The sequence below is a fragment of the Macaca thibetana genome, chromosome 6, assembly GCF_024542745.1.
Source record: "Macaca thibetana thibetana isolate TM-01 chromosome 6, ASM2454274v1, whole genome shotgun sequence".
In the NCBI taxonomy this organism is placed as follows: Eukaryota; Metazoa; Chordata; class Mammalia; order Primates; family Cercopithecidae; genus Macaca; species Macaca thibetana.
Window position 1 is genome coordinate 134,939,832 of NC_065583.1, and position 21,292 is coordinate 134,961,123.

Sequence of the window (21,292 nt, forward strand, 5' to 3'; positions counted from 1 at the left end):
CATTCAGAGTCTACAGGACCACTGACCCAAATAGTTTTAACAAATTGAGAATGTGCAGGATATACACATAGATAGCACGGACTGGATGTGCCTTTCATCACTTGGTAATTTTGGAGTACACCTGGGTATATGCATGAGTTTTCCTGTATTCAAATGCCTGACTCAAGAAACTAAATTGCACCAATAACCGAGTGGTTTTTCCCTCTAGAGCATAAATGACACCAAACAATTGGGGGCAAGGAGCAATCATTGCCCTTGACAACTGAGAGCCATCAGGGTATTTCGGATACCTGAGCTGAGCAAAGCACCGCAGAATCTTTCTTTCAAAAGCTATTGCATAAGTCTAACAGCCCAAATACACGATTCTCAAATCTGTGATTTTTCTTGTCTCCTATCACCCTGGATTTTTTGGAACTCAAAAATCATGAACAATTTGATTAGCTATTTTTCACTACCTTGCCTTAAATTTCTTTAATACAGGAAAATCTTTTCTGTTTCATTTCTTACTCAGATAACAACAACCAACACGAATATGTTTTTACATGTTGATCTCTGGCTAACAGTCATTGATTCTTCCTCATTTTAAGGAGAGAATGTGTCTGGAAGTTTTGCCAAGGCCGCTGTTCCATTCTCCAACTCCATTATGTCCCCATCCCTCTTGTGCAACATTCAGATGTTTGATTTTACTTTTTACCCTTCTCATACACCTGTACGTATAAAAATGTTGATTTCTGGCCCAGAGCTGGCTTTTGTTCTTTCCTTCCTATTTTCTTGCCTTTCTGCCTGTTATTCCACTCCCACTCGGAATGACTCTATTTTGAATGCCTTCCCTTTTCTTTCTTCTGGTGGAAAGACTGCTCATGAAAGCATGAGTAGTCTTCAGAATCATCAACTGCTTCACTGGAAGCCTTTTTGTTGCAATTACTTCAAACCCATAATGACCTTCTCTTTTGAATTTCTGACAAAATCACAGTCAGTTCCTCGTGTCCATCAACAAGCAATTAGTTACTGAATTCCTACATGCCCTATTAATGGCTCACTTGCACCTCTGCTGTTTTGAAGTGAGTCACCATGTTTTATAAACTTATTTTATCTCCCACAAAGCCCAGACAGAGTTGAATGTATTCAGCCTTCAACATTTACTGATCAACTTAACCAGGTCAGTGTTTCCATCTTCTAAATTACAAAATTCCTGGGGTACAATTTTCTTTGTTAAACTTGGTATGGATCACAGAAACCTTGACTGACAGACAAATGCTTTGAGAATGGCTGTTCCCTAGATCTGAGATACACCATTACAGCTCCTTACCTGGGTTAAAAATGGGAAACCAGTGGTAGAGTTCATTCTTGTAGGGAACAGTGTCAAATTCACTGCACTGCATCTGCCGAAATGTTGGTGCCTCTGAGCGACAGGGGTGGACGTTGCACAAGCGATAGCGTTTTCTTTCTCCAGTGCAATATTTTCCTCCAAACTTTGGCCTACAAATGAAACAGACAAGCTATTCTTTTAGTTTGCTTAAATGCCAACATTTTCCTTTAAAATTCCTGTGGTATCTGGTCTTGACAAACGATGTCTCTCTATGCCCTCAAAACTTACCTTTTAAATAAATGCTTCAAATTTTACACATTTTTTCCTTGCCTGCCAACATTTCAGTCCTAATGTATAGTAGCTTATTTTGAAATAGTTTATATATTACTTCCACCTATATATCCTCCAGCTGAAATCTATGCCAAAAAGGATACATTTTCCTTCCAAGTATGCTCCTTCTCTGATTCATATTTGATGAATTAAAAGTGGTCAGATTTCAGAATCATCCATCTGTGCCTTCCTTGGATCCCACAGTCAATCAGTTGCCTGGTCATCAGCTGTCTACTTACATTTGTTTCATACAATTCAACTTTACAATAATCAAACCAGTCCAATTCTTATCTTCATTCCTATCTCTACTTTTAAAATTCTTATCTCCATTTCTATCTCTACTTTTAAAATTAAACCCACAGTACAAGCAATTATCAGGTTAAATTTTCAGATGACCTTAATTATTTTAGCTTCTGTTTTAAAATCTCTAATGGCATCCAATGGTCACATCAGCCTCCTGAGCTTGGCATTCAAAGCCCTCACAATCCTGCCTTAACTCACCTTAACAATTTACTCCCCACACTCTGCTTCATGTTACACTGCTCCAGTGGTGCCACCTGCCTTATTTGCTATTTCTTTTCTGCGCCTTTGGATAGATTTTTTCCTCCCTTAAAGTCTCCACATATATACATACTGCTCATGCTTGAAGAACCAAATAAATGCTACCTCCCTCATGAATCCTTCCTGGATTTCCACCAGAAGTAATTTTTTTTCTCCTCTTCAGTGACACTGTGTGTGCCAGTTGCCTGCACGTCCTGAACCTATCATTCCCAAAGATAGTTCTTTGATGGCACAATCGAAGCTCTGTGTCCTCTGTGGTGCCTAATAGTACTTAGGGCGTAGAATGCTCTTAATAGATATTCAATGGGTGAATAAGTTAATCTTATTTTAGAAAAATCACTCTTCGATTTTTCTTTCCTTTGTGTTACACTTGAGGGCATAACAGCCTTACTGTCAGGATCAATGGATCACTCATAATGGGAGAGGGGTTTACAGCTCTCAGAGAGGTGAGGAAACTATCCTTTGAGAAGGTTCCTGGGCATGGCTTCTGGCCTCCATCTTGGGGCAGTATCTGAATTGGGGAGTGTGCCTCCTATTGTAGGAGTGCTAATAGTCTGGAGTTTTAATTTGGCATTATCTTTTTGTTAGGTGGATCTGAACAAGTTACCTTATTTCTCTGAGCCTCAGTTTTTTTTTTTTTTCATTTGTAAAATGAGCATAATAGTTTTTATCTCACAAGTTGTGAGTACTGCATGAGACAATGCACACACAGATTTAGTAGAGTAGCTAACACAGAATGAGAGCTCAATAACTGATAGCACTTTTTTGGTTATTGTGCATAATAATCAATCAGTATTTATATACTACCACATGCTCAACACTACGTTCAGGGAGAAGAGAGTGCAAACGAAGGTCAACCCATGTTCTATGCTTCCTAGAAGTTTACAATTTAGTTGAGGAGAAAAAAATAACCTATATAAGAAATGAGAGAAAATTTAAGACAGGAGTTATGTATCCCAGACTGAAAGTACAATGAAAGTTTTGCGAAGGGGGAAAGCCATGGAAATGAGGCTAGTTGGGAAGGATTTACGGAAGGGCTTGTCCTGGAGAATGGTCTTAAAGGATGGCTGGAAAGTGCTTCTCAGTGCAAAGGCAGAAGGCATGTCGAGTGAGCAGTCCAGATGAAATCATATCCCAGAGACACAGAAAGCCAGAACAACTCCATGAAGGATACAGGTGGTAGTGGCAGAGCCAAGATTTGAATCATCATCTTCCTTGGTGCAAAGCCTGAGCTCTTATCCACTGTGTTACACTGCCTGACCATGAAATCCTGAGAGACAGAGAACTCAGATCCTGGCAGTCTAGTCAAGTACTGGTTGCAGCTGTAATTCTTGTTGGTTCTGTAGTACTTTGTTCTCCTTGAATGCCCATGAGATTTTCTATACCTCCCCTGCCTCAATATGGCCTGAGTAAGCTTGTGTTCCTCGCTCATGAAAGAGCTTTGACCAAGGCAGCTCACATAGTAGGCTCCTCATTCGTTGACTCCCTGTAGGAGGTACCAAGAATTGTCCTTGCTATTTAAGGTTAGGCTGGTTTTCTGTTTGTGATGATGGAGTCACACTCTATGACCTGGTATCTCTCCAATTCATTTCCATCCAATCAATATCACTGACAGCCTCTTATGAGCCAAGCTCTGCTGGGTTCTCACTAGACAGTTGACCTACGGCAAAGATGCAGTCCCAAGATCAGCTGGCTCATGCAGTGGCCTGAATCTGTGACTTGAATCACAGATCCGAATCTATGATGTGGTGCCACTGGCAGTGTTAGCAATGAATTTAAGCAAACCGGCAATGAAGAACAGGCATGTCCACTCACCCAAAGAGACTCTATGACAAACTGTGGCCTTGGAGGTGAGAATTAGAACTACTTTCTCCTGACGCCAGGTTAGAGATTCATCCTTCACTTCCTCAACTAGGAGTTCCCTTCTCGGGTAGACACAGGTCACTGACCAGCCTCCCAAGAAGGTTAAACACTGGTGGTGTCTGAATATACAGCATTGACAATAAGTCTCAGAGCAAATTGCCTTTCTTTTCTGATCTCTCAAATGAAAATGGAAATCACATTTCTGGATCACATGGAAACAAACTGTTAAATGACAATTTTCTCTAAAAATAAAGTACTCTATGAGAAACTCTTGGTTTTGAATTTTGGAAGTCACAGAAATCCAATATTTAAATGAAAACAACTTTCATCAAAGGGTGAAATTTTGAAATAATTTTGTGAAGAATTCCAAATGCATGTTTATAAATGTGGTAAATGATAAAGTTATCATAATAACTACTGTTTATTGACACCTGATTTTGTAGTAGATACTGTGTTAAATTCCTTACACATACTAACTTATTAACCCTTAGAAAAAATATATAACATATATAGTGTATATATGTATATATGTAATGTATACATGCATATATATACATATATACATGTACTTATATATAAATACCATACATCTAGGTAATACAGTTATTAACAAAAAGGATAAATAATCTTTGGAACTGAGATACTGAGGGATAAAATCACTTTTATTGCTTGCCTTTTAAAAAATGTGACTCCTACTCTTCAAAGTAGATAAATGTAAATCTAGGTAAAAGAAACAATGTAATTTCCACTTAAAGGAGGTATCACATATACATTTTCAAGAAATTACTTGGGAGACAGTATATCAGAAAATAATGACATTAAGAATGTAATGTGTATTTGGAAAACAAGGAAGTTTAAATTTACCTCATATATAATATTATGATACAAATAGAATATATGAAAAATTAAGCAATTTGCTTAAACAATTGAAAGTCACTTGTAAAACGACATTTACAGAATCCTTAACAGGCTACTATGGAACTTTAGGGCTTATAAAAATCCTTATCTAAAAATATTAAAAATAATTGTCCTCAAAAATGTATCTATTTTACTAGTTGCTTAAGGAAATAAATATTCTCATAACATTGTATATTCATTATCATTGAAAACAAGCTATAATCTTATCAGCAAAATTGGGTTTCACTAATCTCTACTGATAAAATGGAGTTATTTAAAAAGATTTAATTGCATAATCTCCTAGAGGCTTTCACATCGATTGCACATTTAAAATAAATTTGCTTTATTTCCCCAAATGATAAAATCAGCTTACTTATCCAAGTTTTAATAAGAATCCAGTGCCAAGCCAAAAGGAAACAACACAAAACAGAACCACTTATTTTCCCACTCTCTGTGGATTTCTTGTTCCTTTTTGTCCCGGGGAACCCATTTAATTTCCCCGGAGGAGGCTTGGGGTCACTGAGGTCATGCCATTCAAGACTGCCCCCACCCCCAATCCCCAGCACATGTGGAGGGAAGGGAAATATATTTATCTGAACTCACTCAGGGTTGTTGCAGAGCCTCTCTGCACTCTGGACTCCAGCCCCACAGGTCCTGGAACAGTGGGACCAGGGTGACCAGCGGCCCCAGCCTCCAGGGATGCTCTCTGGTTTCTTCCCCACGGTGATGCACTTGCCTGCCATACACCACTGGAAAGGGAAGAGACAGAAGATGGCCGTGTCAGCAAGGTTACCATAGCAAGCTGAGCCAAGAGCCCTAGAAGTCTAAACCCAATTCCTGTAAGCAAGCCAGCTTTCTACAGTCAAACATCAGATGTCAAACAAGGAGGGACCCATATAAGTTTCTGCCAAGAGTCTTGGGTTTTAGAATCAGAGTTTCAGGAATGGAAGGAAACTTTACATTGCCTAATCACAGAGGTGCCACACAGTGTGGATGGCAGATTGCGCCGGAGATTGTAAATCAACATACTACTTCTTTCATTGAGAAAGTCTTGTTATGAAAAGCATGTCAGCTTAATATGCTTAGTAGCATAGTTGCTTAGTAACATAGTTGATTTACTTTCTGGTGCATGATCCTTATCTTGTTGCAAACCACAATAGTTCACAGACTGGCACAGTGAATAGCACTTCTTTATAGCTCTCTGGGTACTTAATGACTGCAACAGAGAACTCACCCTCTGCAAAAAGTCAATTTCACTGCCAAAACACACTAGTTGTTACGAAGTTCTTCATCATATCAAGAAAACAATTCTGCTTTCCTTTAACTCTACCCATTGTTTGCAGCTCTCCCCTTTCTTTTTTTTTTTTTTTTTCAGACGGAGTCTCGCTCTGCCGCCCAGGCTGGAGTGCAGTGGCCGGATCTCAGCTCACTGCAAGCTCCGCCTCCCGGGTTCCCGCCATTCTCCTGCCTCAGCCTCCCGAGTAGCTGGGACTACAGGCGCCCGCCACCTCGCCCGGCTAGTTTTTCTGTATTTTTTAGTAGAGACGGGGTTTCACCGTGTCAGCCAGGATGGTCTCGATCTCCTGACCTCGTGATCCGCCCGTCTCAGCCTCCCAAAGTGCTGGGATTACAGGCTTGAGCCACCGCGCCCGGCAGCTCTCCCCTTTCAAGCAACTAAGAAAACATCCACTCTCTTCCCTCTTCAAGGCAATCCTTCCACAACTATCGGTTTAGGAGAGTGAATATACAAAAATGAAAACAAAGAGAAATGCTATGTGGTTGTCATGAATAACCACATTTCCTGGAGGATTTGGACGTGTTTTATTGGCTGATATCCTTTTTGTCCCCTTGTTTTTTTTGGCCACTGTGCATTTTATCCGGGTTCAATAATCTCAGTGAGGGGTCCTGCCACACTCAAGCTGCATATAGATGCCCACTAAACACATAAGCTCTAGGTCCACAAGAAACCCAGTTGAGAGGATATCAAACCTCTCTGAGTTCTGTGGTGTCTGACTTGCCTGCTTAGTAAAGCAGCAGAACTTCAAGAAATGCAGTCATGTCAGATGATGAGAAAGAAGATGATAAGTGGCCTAAATTCTGCATTTTGGGGAAGAAGAAGCTGCTGGCTTACCCTTTTCAATCTTCAATATGTGAGAAAAAAAGTCAAAAGGAAGGCTGATAATAAGCTTAGGAAATGTTGACTATAAACTCCATAGAAGTTCATCAGGGAAAGATGAAACAGATGTTTTGCAAGTGAAGCATGAAACTGAACCTCAGCCCTCCCTCCTTAACTACCTGCTCCCAATGCAGGTTCACCAGGAGTGGTGGATGTAGAGTGCTCTCCTCTGGCTGGTCTGACTGTATGACCTCCATCTACTGCTCTTCCCTCAGAGAGAGCTGCCCTCTAGGGCCTTCTCCTCAGCTCCTCCGAAGAACTCTGCCCACCGCCCTCCCACCTCATTCCATGGCCTGACACATCACCTTCTTCTCACCACATTGAGTTCCATCTGCAGCAGCATCCAGCTTAGAACGACAAAAGCCCTTCACGGAGCACCACAGTGTCTGGCAGACGTTCTAGAAAACAAATTGCACTTTTTTTTTGTATTTTCAAAACTTGCCCCAAAGCATTTCTATCGCTATGGTAAAATATGCACACTCATCCACACACTCATAATAAATGCCACTGTTGCTAGTGACTAAGAGTGACAGAAAGTAATCATTAGAGTTTGCAGTTCAAGCTTAACTTGGACTTTGTCATCATTCATAAACAATGGTCTATAGATCATACTAGGTAATATGGAAATGAGGGATAAAACCTATTTTCTAAGGGTTGAGAGGGTCATTTCTATATGTTTGGCACAATATCTAGCACTCATTGCCCTTGGGAAGGGTAACTGGTGATCATCTATGAAAGGTAAATCTAAACCGTGACTGGAAGGCAACCTGATTACTAACAGTTGGGGGTTATAACTTGAGCCTGCTCAGTGAAGAAAACGGAAACTCTTCCATCTAGAAAGCCTCAGCTTGTTCACTTATTACCTAAAGTAGTCAGCTGGTTTCAGTTTCCAGGAAGACAGCTGCATATTCCTTCTTATTTCTGGACAAAAGAAGGTTGGCAGGATTCTCAGATGCCATCTGAAATGGCTTAGCTGCTTCCATCTATCTATTAGTATTTTTTTCTGTCTATTCATCTTCCATAGTTCTATCCACTTATTGTGTTCTACACTGCATGTGTTTTTTCATTATATGACTTCATATTTTAAGCCATTTTAGAAAATTATCAATCTTTCTCTCTCTAAACTTTGCCTCTCCTTTCTCTCCTTTTGGAACCCATAATTGTTGTTGATGGACCTTCTTATTCTGTGCTTTGTGTTTCAACCTCACTTTCATATTCCTCAGCTCTCAATCTTCTTGTATATGAAAACTGAACAAGCTTTCTCCTCCATCACACACCCCTAAGAAGCACCCAAATGGGATGGGAAGTAATTTTCTCAGTTCTAAATTCCAGTTGATTGATTTTCTTTTCAACTGTGTCAAGTCTGCTCTTTAATCCATCCTCTGAATTTTTAAGTCAATAACCACACTTTCCACTTTCAGAAGTTTTATTTATTCCTCATCATATCTGCCTTACATATATCTTATGGTATTTTTTTCTCATATACAATTCGTTCCTATATATTTATTTTATTATCCCTATATAAAAATTCAAATTTTGAAAGTTCTTAAGGGCTTATTGTCTCTTCTCACTTAGCTGAAGATAGACTACAGTAGATTTTGAATTAGAGGCTGAATTATGAACTCATCTGAAGGGTGGCTTTTTTTTTTTTTTTTTTTTTGAGATGGAGTCTCACTCTGTTGTCCAGGCTGGAGTGCAGTGGGGTGATCTCGGCTCACTGCAAGGCCCGCCTCCTGGGTTCACACCATTCTCCTGCCTCAGCCTCCTGAGTAGCTGGGACTACAGATGCCCGCCACCATGCCTGGCTAATTTTTTGTATTTGTAGTAGAGATGGGGTTTCACGGTGTTAGCCAGGATGCTCTTGATCTCCTGACCTCATGATCCGCCCACCTCGGCCTCCCAAAGTGCTGAGATTACAGGCATGAGCCACTGCACCCAGCCTAGGATGGCTTTATCTATTGGAGTTTCGTGCCACCTTGGTTGAGTGTTGGTTCCTCTGGGCCAGTTTCACCTTCATTTCCAGGCATCCATGGTATCTCCAGGCCAAATGTTTTATTTATTATTATGATGATTATTATTGCAGTGAAGGTACTCAAGCTATACAGCATACAAATTTAAACTCTAGATTAGCATTAGCATGGCCTGTAGTAAAGAATTTCCAAGTGAGAAAGTTATTCACCAATATTTCCACACCCGCCCCCCACATCCCCATTAGAAACCAGGCCGAGATGAAAGATGCTTCTCTCTCATCTCTCTTTCCTTTTGGTTGATTTCTTCTAGTTCATCCTTTCAGTGAAGCATAACTCTATGAGAATAGCAGTTCATGCAAAGGTCTCGGTTCTAATTCCTGGCCCTGTTCAAGGAGAATACATCATTGTCTCTTCCAACGTGGATGTGAAAACCCACATAACCCTTTTGTTATCTCCACTTCAGCCTCAATATCTATTCATGCTTATCACTCCTCCTTTTATTTTTTTTTCCTACTTTCTGTGGATTTCTTTTACTTTAAGTTCACTGAGCATTTAGAAAGGATGATGTGCTAGGTGAATGGTACACAGAAACTTTGTACTATTTTTTTTCAATTTATTTGGAGTTTAAACTATTTCAAAATAAAAAGTTATAACATGGATGATGCTACATTTTTGGTATTTTAGGGTGTTGTTAATATGGAAAATGACGAGGTTATCTTGGCTGCCATATAAAGGGATTTGAAGTCTTCATTCACTTATCTATTGAGTGCCTACTATGTGCTAGGCATTGCTGAGTGTCAAGGATAAAAATTTCCTCAGAGAGCTGACATGGTAGGAAAGGAGACAGTCCAGTAAACAAGAACCTAAAATATAGCCTAATAAAGCTTTGACATAGGAAATTCAGGATAGGATATAAAAGAATATTTAAGCTGAGACTCAAATGATGAGCAGAAGGGATGATTCCGAGGAATCAGAGTGTGCAGGGTTCTAGAGGTTGTGGAGAACCCAGCACTTTCAGAGAATGGAGGCTGTTCACGACAGATAAACACGGAGTGCAAAAGAGGAGCTGACCAGAGATAAGTAGGGTGTCCCGTTTCTAGTAAACAACAGGATACCCTGGAAAACCCTTACTTCTATAAATCTTCTAAAATTGTGCATAATATATTTTAAATGCTTTTTTAAGTGCATCCTTGAGTCACCAAGAAAGTAAGGAAACTCCCCAAAGGCTAAAAATGTAGCAGAAATGTTAATCTGGAGATGCAAACCTAATTACTTAGATCTTCGATTTGTTAGTCACTTAGATACTGGGGACAATGCCTAGGGCCTATGTAAGGTAGGAAGTTGCAGACCTTCATATAAGACTTTGAATAAAAGGGTGACCTGAAATCTAGGTACACAGAAAACTTATCTCTTTCGACTTTAACTCTGGAAGGAGTGGCCAGATATTAGTCCTGAGAGTCGGTATCCACACTCGCCACCACGCTGCTCACGAAGTCAACACAACATCAAATCAATAACCTTTTAAACTGACCCAGAGATAGAAGTGAAAATTTTCTCTGAAAGAATGTGCTAGCCATCTGAGCCCTAAGGGAAAACCTGACATAAAGTTTTATAACTAAAAGCTCACAATAAAAGCAAAAAATCACAAAAGGAAATAACACATAATATGTGAAGAAACCCCAAATAGGAGAAACAGATGCACATAGACTCTGAACACTGAAATGACTCAGTATAAATTGCAAAATAAATATGTCACATGTTATTAAAGAAATAAAAGATTACATCGAAAGTTTAAAATTAGGAACAAAATACCATGAAAGTGAGAGAAAATTCAGAAAAATAATCAAATAGACTTTTATAAATAAAAATATGATAAATGAGATTAAAAAGTCAATAGACAGGTTAAATATAATGTATAATTGGACAAATCTGAAGAGAGAACTAGTGAACTAGAGGATAAAGATAAATTATATAAAATTACAGAGATACAAAGAGATGAAAATATGAAGGAGAGGCTTCCCGGATAGGGAAGATTAGTGATAAAATTCAGTATACATATAATCAGTAGCAGATTAGAGAGTGAAGGGCTAAAACAACATTTTAAAACATAAGGCCAGAGAGCAAGAGGAGAGCAAATTCTGAAGCCTCTTCTTAAGCCATTTGAGGAAATTTGTACTTTATTGCAAGAAAATAGGAAGGCCATGAGATATTCTACTCACAGGGGAGTATTTATAAATCCATTTACAAATGGATTTCCACTTAGAAAGGTTACTTAGGCTGCATTTTGGAAAATGAATCAGAGTTAAGGGGAAGTGTTCAGACTCTACCAATCAGGAAACTGCTATAGTCATCTAGGAACAGGTGGATTTTAGAAATATTTAGGCTGGGCACAGTGGTTCATTCCTGTAATCCCAGCACTTTGGGAGGCCACGGCGGGTGGATCACCTGAGGTCAGGAGTTTGAGACCAGCCTGACCAACATGGAGAAACCCCGTCTCTACTGAAAATACAAAAATTAGCCGGGCCTGTTGGCGCGTCCCTGTAATCCCAGCTACTTGGGAGGCTGAGGCATGAGAATTGCTTGAACTGGGCAGGCGGAGGTTGCAGTGAACCAAGATCATGCCAGTGCACTCCAGCCTGGGCAACAGAGAAAGACTCTGTCTCAAAAAAAAAAAAAAAAAAAAAAAAAAAAGATTAGGAGGCAGAATTGGCATAACTTGGTAGCCAGTTAGAAGTGAGGGGTGAGGATTTTTGTATCAACTTTACCTTCTCTGTTAACTTTGCTTGTTCTGTCTAAGCACAGTTATTTACTTTCCCCTTTAAGTTTTTTCTGTGTTTTGGTTTGAATTTATCTAACTGTAGTAAAGTTTTTATGCCTGCCTCTTCTACCATGAGCTCCTTGAGGGCAGAGACTTTGTCTTATTAATTTTTGAGTGCTTATATTTTCTTCTTATTCAGTACATAACACAGAATCTGGCAGGGATTCAGCAAGACTTGCCTTGTCAATATGTATGTGTTAACACAGATACTTTTGCATTATAAGGGATGATTTCAGAGAACAGTTTCCAAATCACGAAGGACTGCCTCAAAAGGAGCTGGGACTTTATCCTGTGGTCAGCGGGGACCCTAACAGCAGAGTAGACCATGGTTAGATTGTGTTTTAAAAAAAATAACTTGAGCAACAATTTGAATAGGAGGGAGACTAGGTAGGAGATAATTACGATAGCAAGGAAAGATGATGGGAGACTGAATTGAGGCAGTGACAGTGGTAGTGAAGAAGACAGAACAGAGCTATAGATTCTTCGAGGGTACGGTGTCAAATCCTGATTATTATTTGGACATTGAAAATAAATGAGAACAATGAATTGGTGAATAAATCCTATTTCTACCTTGGGAGCTGCTGGTACACTTTAGCCAGATGTGAAATTCAAGAAAGGGAGCAATTTTAGGGATTAAGTTAGTTGCTATGGAGTCTGCAGGTGTGAATCACTGTGAATCCTGAAAATCACTGTGGAACAGCCTCAACCACCACCCATTTGCAACGGAATGTAGGCTTCGTAGAATACCAAGGTGGCGATGTCAAGGAATATGACTCCAGCTTAATTGTTTTGCCTTACAGACACCCCTTGACTTAAATATAAAGCTTCTATTTCTGTATCTAGATGCTCAAATTTCCAAATATTGCCCTGGCCCTTCCTTCAGCATGCTGGAGATCTGAAGCCCTGCATATACCCAAGAGGTACTAAGATAGCCAACACTTACTTCTACTTCCTGACAGAAGGTAGCATTGGGTCCATACTGTAGCTGGCATTGGTGGTGAACATCATAGATCACTCCGGGGGCAATGACCTTGGACTTCAAGCCCTTCTTTTTAGGTATGTCATCAAGGCAGAACCCCCAGCCTCGGCTGAAAACAAGTTGACAGAAATGAGAGGAGTTGTTTAGGATTCCCTTCACTTTCAGCCTTTCATTCAATCAGAAACTTCCCTCTGGTTTACTCTTTGTCTTAACTTTATTTTTTACAAGGCAGAGAACCCTCTAGGCCCAAGGAGGGAGTTACTAAAGAAAATGCAAATCATATCCCACAACATAAGCTTAGTTTATCTAGAAAATACAAGCCATGGTAAAATTAGAAAATCATTATCCTACTCTCGATGAGGTTTGAGTGACCACTCTGATCTCCGCTGAGTGTTCCTGCCAGTTCCCAAGGACTTAATTCATAATTGGCTCATAAAAAGTTATTCTAGGGCAACAGCAATCTGGGATGGGACAGGATGCTCACCTGCCTGTGGCCAGAGGGCAGAGCCCATCTAGACCTAAGAATCAGAATGCGGAAGTGAAATCCACCCCTTCTGATGCTACCCTGACACGGTGGCCTGTGGGATGGAACCCAGCCTTTTCCAGGCGTCAGCTTCTCTGTGTAAAACTCAACACAGCTTCTGATTTAAAGAGACCCAGGTGAGGGCATCACAAGACACTGTCACTTACTCCAAGAAGCGGGTGATGTACTCCTCGCTGCACTTGGACCATGTCAGTGGGGTGGGATCGTACTGGAGCTGGCGGGACATGATGTACGGGTGTCTGCCCACGGGTTCACAGTCATTTTCTTTCCCATCATGCTGGATGCCAAAGCTGGCAGGGAGGAACCAAGCATAAGAAGAGCCAGCAGGCAGGCATTAAAACAGGAAGAAAAACCATAGTTGCCCTAAGAGCATAATAACCCACAGAGAGCCACATTTGTACAGGAGGCAACTGTTTTCAAAGTGAGGCTTTGAAGTTGGAGGGGCATAGCTAATTTTCATATGAAAAAGTACAGGGAACATTGTAGGCATTCTTTACTTCAGATATGCATCCATGGGAGCCATGCAGCTAATTCAGAAACTTCTTCTTGGCAGACGGCTAAGAGCTCTGTCTGGCTTTCTTTTTATGAATCAGGAGTCAAGAAGGCAAATCCTGCCCCCAGCTATTTGCTTTCTCCTGCTGCAGTAACCACAGCGCACAGCACAAAAAAGCAAAACCTTCCTTCTCCCTTTTTGTCATAATTTAAGAGAGCATGAAAGGAGAAGCCTCTGGGAGACTTTGTCAAAGCCTACAAGCTTTGAGGGATCGATGTCTTTCTACTATTGCTACAGGAGTACAGGAGTCTTCCAATAGGGGACACGTTAGGGAGACCTCCTAATTCAGTGGTTAAGAGCAGCATTTTTAAGACAGATGATCTGTATTTGAACTCTAGCCTTGCCACTTAAATGACCTGTAAATTATTAAAACTTGCCTCATTTTTCCTCTCCTAGAAGATGGGGTGGTCATCCTAGTGCTACAATGAGATCTGAATAGAATAGTTTGAAAACCACTTAACAGGGTACCTGGCAGATAATAAGGGCTTCATAAGTGATAGAATTAAAAAAAAATTCTTGTTTTCTTTTTATCATGATCTAGCTTATTTTCCTTTTCCATATGAAAAAGTTTAGACTTTGAGATTTGTCAACAGTCATATAGCTTGTTAGTGGTAAAACTAGGTTTCAGACACAGATCTTTGTGCTCCTAACACAGTGCTGTTGTCCATGTGTCACTTGGTCTGTTCCCTGATGTTCCACTGCCAGGGCTGACCCAGTGAAGCAGCCTTTAAGGGCCTTGAAGAGCGTAACCATTCATCATGGCACGAGCGTGCCTAGGGAAGACAATTCAGAAGCCTTTGTTTATAAGCCATGTTCTCAAGATCACCCAAAGATGCTTTCTGAGATTTCCAGAACTCTCTCCCCTGGGGTGGACTTTGAGACACTAGACATTTAAACCTGGAGACATTGGCTCAAATTTCTTTTTTTTTTTTTTTTTTTTTTTTTTTGAGACGGAGTCTCGCTCTGTCACCCCGGCTGGAGTGCAGTGGCCGGATCTCAGCTCACTGCAAGCTCCGCCTCCCGGGTTCCCGCCATTCTCCTGCCTCAGCCTCCCGAGTAGCTGGGACTACAGGCGCCCGCCACCTCGCCCGGCTAGTTTTTTGTATTTTTTAGTAGAGACGGGGTTTCACCGTATTAGCCAGGATGACCTTTTACTCTTTGTAGTGAAATTCAACTCCTCTGACTGGGAAGCTCATATCCAACTTTAATGAAACCTTCTGATCAGTATTAGAAACTCTTGCTGAGAAGAGTCTTTGGGGGATTTGGAGATTTTCTTGTATTTTCATGCATTACGGTATTGTCAATGTACTTAACAAACTCTAATCACATTCCACATGAATATAAAACTCACAAAGGAGTCAGAACATTAATGTACAAAGCTCTTACCACTCACCCACAAAGAACACGATTCAATGAAAGCTTCCTTCTGAGCAGGCTTTCCCTAGCCTGTTACAAACCCAGCCCCACCCAGATCATGAAGTACTCTACACATTTGACTGTTCAGTAGTTAAAATCCTAAACTGCAAGCAAGATTCTAAAAACCTACATGAATAATGATCTTCTTAGCTGTGGATATGTCAATACACCAAGTCATATAATCTAGGGCCCTCACAAATGGATTTTTAAGTTTTCTCTCAAAATAAAAGTAAAATTATTCACTTGGGTGATAGCACAAGTTACCTTCTCTTTTGCATTATACACAATCAGTGATGAAACAAACAAGTGTGCAAAAAACAAAGGGATATCTTTGTTATTAAACTATGATGAGTATCTTCTTGGGATATTGATTTATTATATTTTTCTCCTTATGGTCTATCTCAGGCCATTTCATTGACCTCTCCAATGTTTCTCAGTTTGATCCACAGCTAATTAGAATTATACAACTAAAGAAAGAAATACCTGAGAGGCACCTTAACTTTTTTTTTTTTCTATTCTTTATTTTTATAGATTCAGGGGGTACATGTGCAGGATTTTACATAGACATATTGCATAATACTGAGGTTTGGGCTTCTAGTGTACCTATCATCCAAATGGTGAACGTTGTACCCAATAGGTTTTCAACTCATTCTCCTCCCACTCTCTCCAGCTTTTGGAGTCCCCAACATACCCATTGTTTAGCTCGCACTTGTAAGTGAGAATATGAAGTATTTGATTTTCTAAGTTATTTTGCTTAAGATAATGGTCTCCAACTCCATTTATGTTGCTGTACAAGAAATGATTTCATTCTTTTTTATGGCTGTATAGTATTCCATGGTGTAAACATACCACATTTTCATTATCCAGTCATCTGTTGGTTGATTCCTTGACTTTGCTGTTGTGAATAGTGCTGCAATAAACATATGAATGCAGGTATCTTTTTTACACAATAATTTCTCTTCCTTTGGGTACATAACCAGTAGAAGGATTGCTGGGTCAAATGATAGCTCTAGTTTTAGCTCTTGAGAAACCTCCATACTGTTTCCCATAGAGTTTGTGCTAATTTATATTTCCAACCACAATGGTGTATAAGCATTCTCTTTTCGCCACATCCTCGCTGATAGCTGTCATTTTCTGATTTCTTAATAACACTCATTCTGATTGGTGTGAGATAGTACCTCATTGTGGTTTTAATTTGCATTTCTCTGATAATTAGTGATGTTGAGGATTTTTTATATGTTTATTGGCCACTTTTGTGTCTTCTTTTGAAAAATGTCTGTTCTTATCCTACTCCTACTTTTTAATGGGTTATTTTTTTTTCTTGTTCAGTTGTTTGAATTCTCAATAGATTCTGGATATTAGTCCTTTGTCAGATGTATAGTTTACATCTATTTTCTCCACCCTGTAGGTTGTCTGTTTACTCCATTGATTATTTCTTTTGATGTGCAGAAGCTTTTTTGTTTAATTAAGTGCCATTTGGCTATTTTTTGTTTTGTTGCATTTGCTTTTGAGGTCTTAGTCATAAATTCTTTGCCTGGACAAAAACTCCAAAAGAGTTTCTCCTAGGTTTTCTTCTAGGATTTTTGTAGTTTCAGGACTTACATTTAAGTCTTCGATCAATCTTGAGTTAGTTTTTTATGTGGTGAGAGATAGGGGTCCAGTTTCATTCTTCTGAGTGTGGCTATCCAATGTTGCCAGCACCATTTATTAAATATGGTATCATTTCCCCATTGTATGTTTCTGTCAACTTTGTCAAAGATCAGTTCTCTCGTTGTATATGGGGTCCCCCACATATACAATGATGTTAGGGATAGTTTTGTTTCTTCCTTTCCCATATGTATGCTTTTTTATTTCCTTTCCTTGTCTTATTGCACTGGCTGAAACTGTTAGTACTATGTTGAACAAGAATTCGTGAGAATGGACATCCTTGTCTTGTTTTTGATCTTAGGGGAAACATATTCAGTGTTTCAGCATTAAGTATAATATTAGGTTTAATTTTTTTGTAGATGTTCTTTATCAAGTTGATGAAATTTCAATTTCTGAGTGTTTTTATGATGAATGGATATCAAATTTTGTCAAATGTCTTACCTACTAATATTAATATAATCATGTGGTTTCTCTTGTTTAGCCTGTTACAGTGGTAGATTATGCTGATTTTCAAATATTGAGCCAGTCTTGCATCCCTGAAATAAATCCCACTTGGTCATTGTGTCTAATTCTTTTTTTCTTATATTGCTGAATTCTACTTGCTAACATTTTGTTAACTTTTTTACATCTATATTCATAAAGGATATTGTTCTTTAGTTTTCTCTTTTGCATTGTCTTTGTCTGAAATTAGTGCAAGGGTAATACTAGCTTCATAAAATGAATTAGAAAGTGTTCCCTTCTCAACCACTTTATTTGGTTTATGATTCTGGGTTGTTGACAGGTCTTTTCTTTTAGCACTGAAAAATATGCACCACTTCTTTGGGTCGCCATTGTTTCTGATGAGAAATCCACTGTCACTCCAATAGTTTCCCTCATATAGATAAGGTATCATTTCTCTCTTGCTGTTTTCAAGATTTTCCTTTCTCTTTAGATTTCAGAAGTTTAATTATGATAGGCCTGGGCATGGATTTTCTTTGGGTTTAACCTTGTTGAGTTTCTCTCAGCTTCTTAAATATGTAGGTTTATGTCTCATCCAATTTGCAGAATTTTCAGCCATTTGTTCTTTGAGCACTTTTTCAATGCCATTGTCTTTTTCCTCTCTTTCCGAGGCTCCAATGACATGAACGTAAGATCTTTTGTTATATTCTCATGGGTCTCTGAAGCTGTGTTCAATTTTTTTTAGTCTCTTTCTCTTTGTTTATACAGATTACGTAATTTCTATTGTTCTCTTTTCTAGGTCATTAAATCTTTCCTCTGTCTCATCCATTCTACTGTTGAGCCCTAGTGTTCACCGAGCTTTTTATTTACATTATTGCATTTTTCAGTTCTACATGTTTGACTTTTCTTTATGTCTTTTATTTCTTAGCCGACACATTATTTTTTCATTTGTTTAAAGGTTGTTGGTAATTGCTCACTGAAGCTTTTTCACCATGGCCGCTTTGAAATATTTGTGAGCTAATTCTAAAATCTCTGTCATCTCTTGACATTCTTTTTTTTTTTTCATTCAGTTTGAGATATTCCTGGTTCTTGGTATAAAGAGTGATTTATATTGAAACGTGGAGGTTTTTATATTATGTTATGGATCTTATTTAAATCTTTAGTTTTAGCTTGCTTTTCTGACACTATTCTGGAGGGGAAGGGAGTGGGGCCACTGCTTCATTACTGCCAAGCCTCTGTAGATACCTGAGTTGTGAAAGGGATGGCGCCTTGTTACTATCTAGGGGTGGATGAAATTTCTGGCTCCCCATGTAATTTGTCCTGACACCACAGGGGTGGCGTTAGGGAAGCCCTCATTACTGGCCTATAGGGATCAAATTCTTAGTCCCTAATTGGTCTTTTTGACACTACCCAAGTAGTGGTGTTTGGTGCTTTGTTATAGCAAGTCTAGGCTTCCCACTCAGACTTTGCTAGCATAGAGCCACCATTTTACAGTTTTTTCTTTCCTTTGCTGTTCACCTGGAGTAGAAGAATTACTGTCTAAAATTTTCTGTCTTGTTAGACTGTCCCTTTCCTACTCCTTTGGATAGAGATAACAGACTTATGTGGGTGATTTTGTGTGTGTGTGTGTGTGTGTGTGTGTGTGTGTATTTCCAGGTTGTTGCCATCATCAGTTCCAAGTCTGGCATATACGAGAGAAAAGAAAAGCCAGGGAATTCACCACTATGTCACTCTTCAGGTTCTGTGGTTCTCAGTCTGTCTTCCTTCTCTCCATCTTTCAGTCTTCCTACATTTGTTTTTGATATAGTGTTCAGTGTTTTTCATCATACTAAGTAGAAGGCATATGGAAAAGTATGTATATTCTATCTTCCATGACTTAAAACTTTTTAAGGGGTGGTATTTAATGCCCCTGAGTAAGCTATTGTTAACAGATTCTACTGGTACCTGTTCATAGACTCATCACTAGCTGACTTCCAGCTGCTAGTATAAGCATCTCTTTACCTGAGATTTCTCCAGAGCCAAGTTAGACTGCTCTGCTGAAAGTATCAGGGAATTATTAATAACAACCTCTGGGAACAGCCTTTAACCAATGACTTAAGGGTGTTGGTATATAAAACAGCCCAGTTCTTCTCACCTTGGGTAGGGTAACTGAAACGTGTGTTGTATATCGTTCTCGGAGTTTGTCTGTGGGATTAAGGTTCAACTGCTCAGAGTGGAAGCTGCGATAATGAACTGCTTATTGTCTACCTTCTCTGTTCTGTTTTACACCCTACTTCCCTACTGCAATTTCCTTTACCTTCCAAATAAATTAATTGCTCTCAAATCCTTGTCTCAGGGTTGAAACTTTTTTTTTTTAAGTTTTATTTATTTATTTTTATTTTATTTTATTTTACTTTAAGTTCTGGGATACATGTGCAGAATGTGCAGGTTTGTTACATAGGTATACATGTGTCATGGTGGCATGCTGCACCCATCAACCCATCATCTCGGTTTTAAGCCCCGCATGCATTAGGTATGCCTCGAATGCTATCCCTCCCCTTTCCCCTGAACCCCGACAGGCCCCAGTGTGTGATGTTCCCCTCCCTGTGTTCATGTGTTCTCACTGTTCAACTCCCACTTAAGAGTAGGAACATGAGGTATTTGGTTTTCTGTTCCTGTGTTAGTTTGTGGAGAATAATGGCTTTCTGAATGAACTCAAAGACTGTTCTCTAGTTCTGCCTTCAGTGTTCTTTAATTCTTTTACTTAGAAACTTGATATTTAGTTATAGAGTTCTTTTAGGAGCTAGATCCTCACTTTTTTCATTCATAATTTGAAATAGAACAACAATACCAACAAAAGTATAGGATAAAGAAACCTTATAGTAGTTTTATTTCCACAATGCATCAGATAGTTCTGAACGAGTTTTCAGTTTAACCTTACTACAATATCAAAGTGATTCAGGTAGTGACTCAGTTCTAGTCTGTTAAATAATCCACCACTCCCAATAACTACTAAACATCTACCACTATTTGTTTTTAAGTGTTCAGGGAAATTGTGCCCAAGTAACGTTACCATGAGGTTCTTAACTTTATTAGAGAAAATTTGAAATCTGAAAGGAGGATCACACTTGCCACTGGTTTTGTTTACTTAGGTGGCCTTCCTTACAAAGGTGATGTGTCCATGCCCAGGAAGTTAAGTCAATGATTGCCTCAAAAATTAGGCAACATTGCTTTTGAAGGACATGCTTAACATATTCCTTGTTACAAGATCAGGTTGAACTTGAGGATAGAAAGAACCCATCCTTGGAACACAAAAAGTGAGGATTAGAGAATGTCTTTTATCAAGCAAAGTCTTTTCCACTTTTCTTTGGCTTGAGTATACCATTGTTGGGATGGCTTGAATGATAACTTCTCAGTTTGAGCCAGTTACAGTCACCTAGCATTGTCTGGTCAGCAGGTGCTGTTCACAACAATGTCTTGACTGAAGGCCACAGAAGCCATGTCCTTCTACATATCAGAACTGGGGACTCCTGTCTGTTTGTGCATAACAATAACTTAACATTTTTGCCAGGTTTTATTATCGACATGCCAACAACTATGGCCTAGCCTTATCAAGATGGCCAGCCCCCCTGCATCCCTATTATTTAATGAAAGCAAGACATTAGCTTCTCTATCTCTGGATTTTTGACAACTAAGGATACTGGAATATATCACATTTATCACCAAGGCTTTTTTGGTGAGAATCCAATAAATTGCCTTAAATATTGCCTAGTTCAACCTACTCATTTTATAGATGAGGAAATAGGTATAGA

At 39.3% G+C, this 21,292-nt stretch overlaps 1 protein-coding gene across 3 annotated transcripts in view; it reads right to left on the bottom strand.

Moving 5' to 3' along the window:
- Nucleotides 1-21,292, bottom strand: part of ADAMTS12 (ADAM metallopeptidase with thrombospondin type 1 motif 12) — a 377,858-nt gene that overhangs the window by 108,696 nt on the left and 247,870 nt on the right. For all 3 annotated transcript variants that reach the window (XM_050793804.1, XM_050793805.1, XM_050793806.1), the window contains exons 8-12: nucleotides 13,594-13,737; nucleotides 12,868-13,012; nucleotides 7,442-7,534; nucleotides 5,564-5,709; nucleotides 1,310-1,479 (exon numbers count right to left, since the gene is read on the bottom strand). In XM_050793804.1, coding sequence (XP_050649761.1) covers nucleotides 1,310-1,479; nucleotides 5,564-5,709; nucleotides 7,442-7,534; nucleotides 12,868-13,012; nucleotides 13,594-13,737 — 698 coding nt within the window. The remainder of the gene's footprint in view (nucleotides 1-1,309; nucleotides 1,480-5,563; nucleotides 5,710-7,441; nucleotides 7,535-12,867; nucleotides 13,013-13,593; nucleotides 13,738-21,292) is intronic.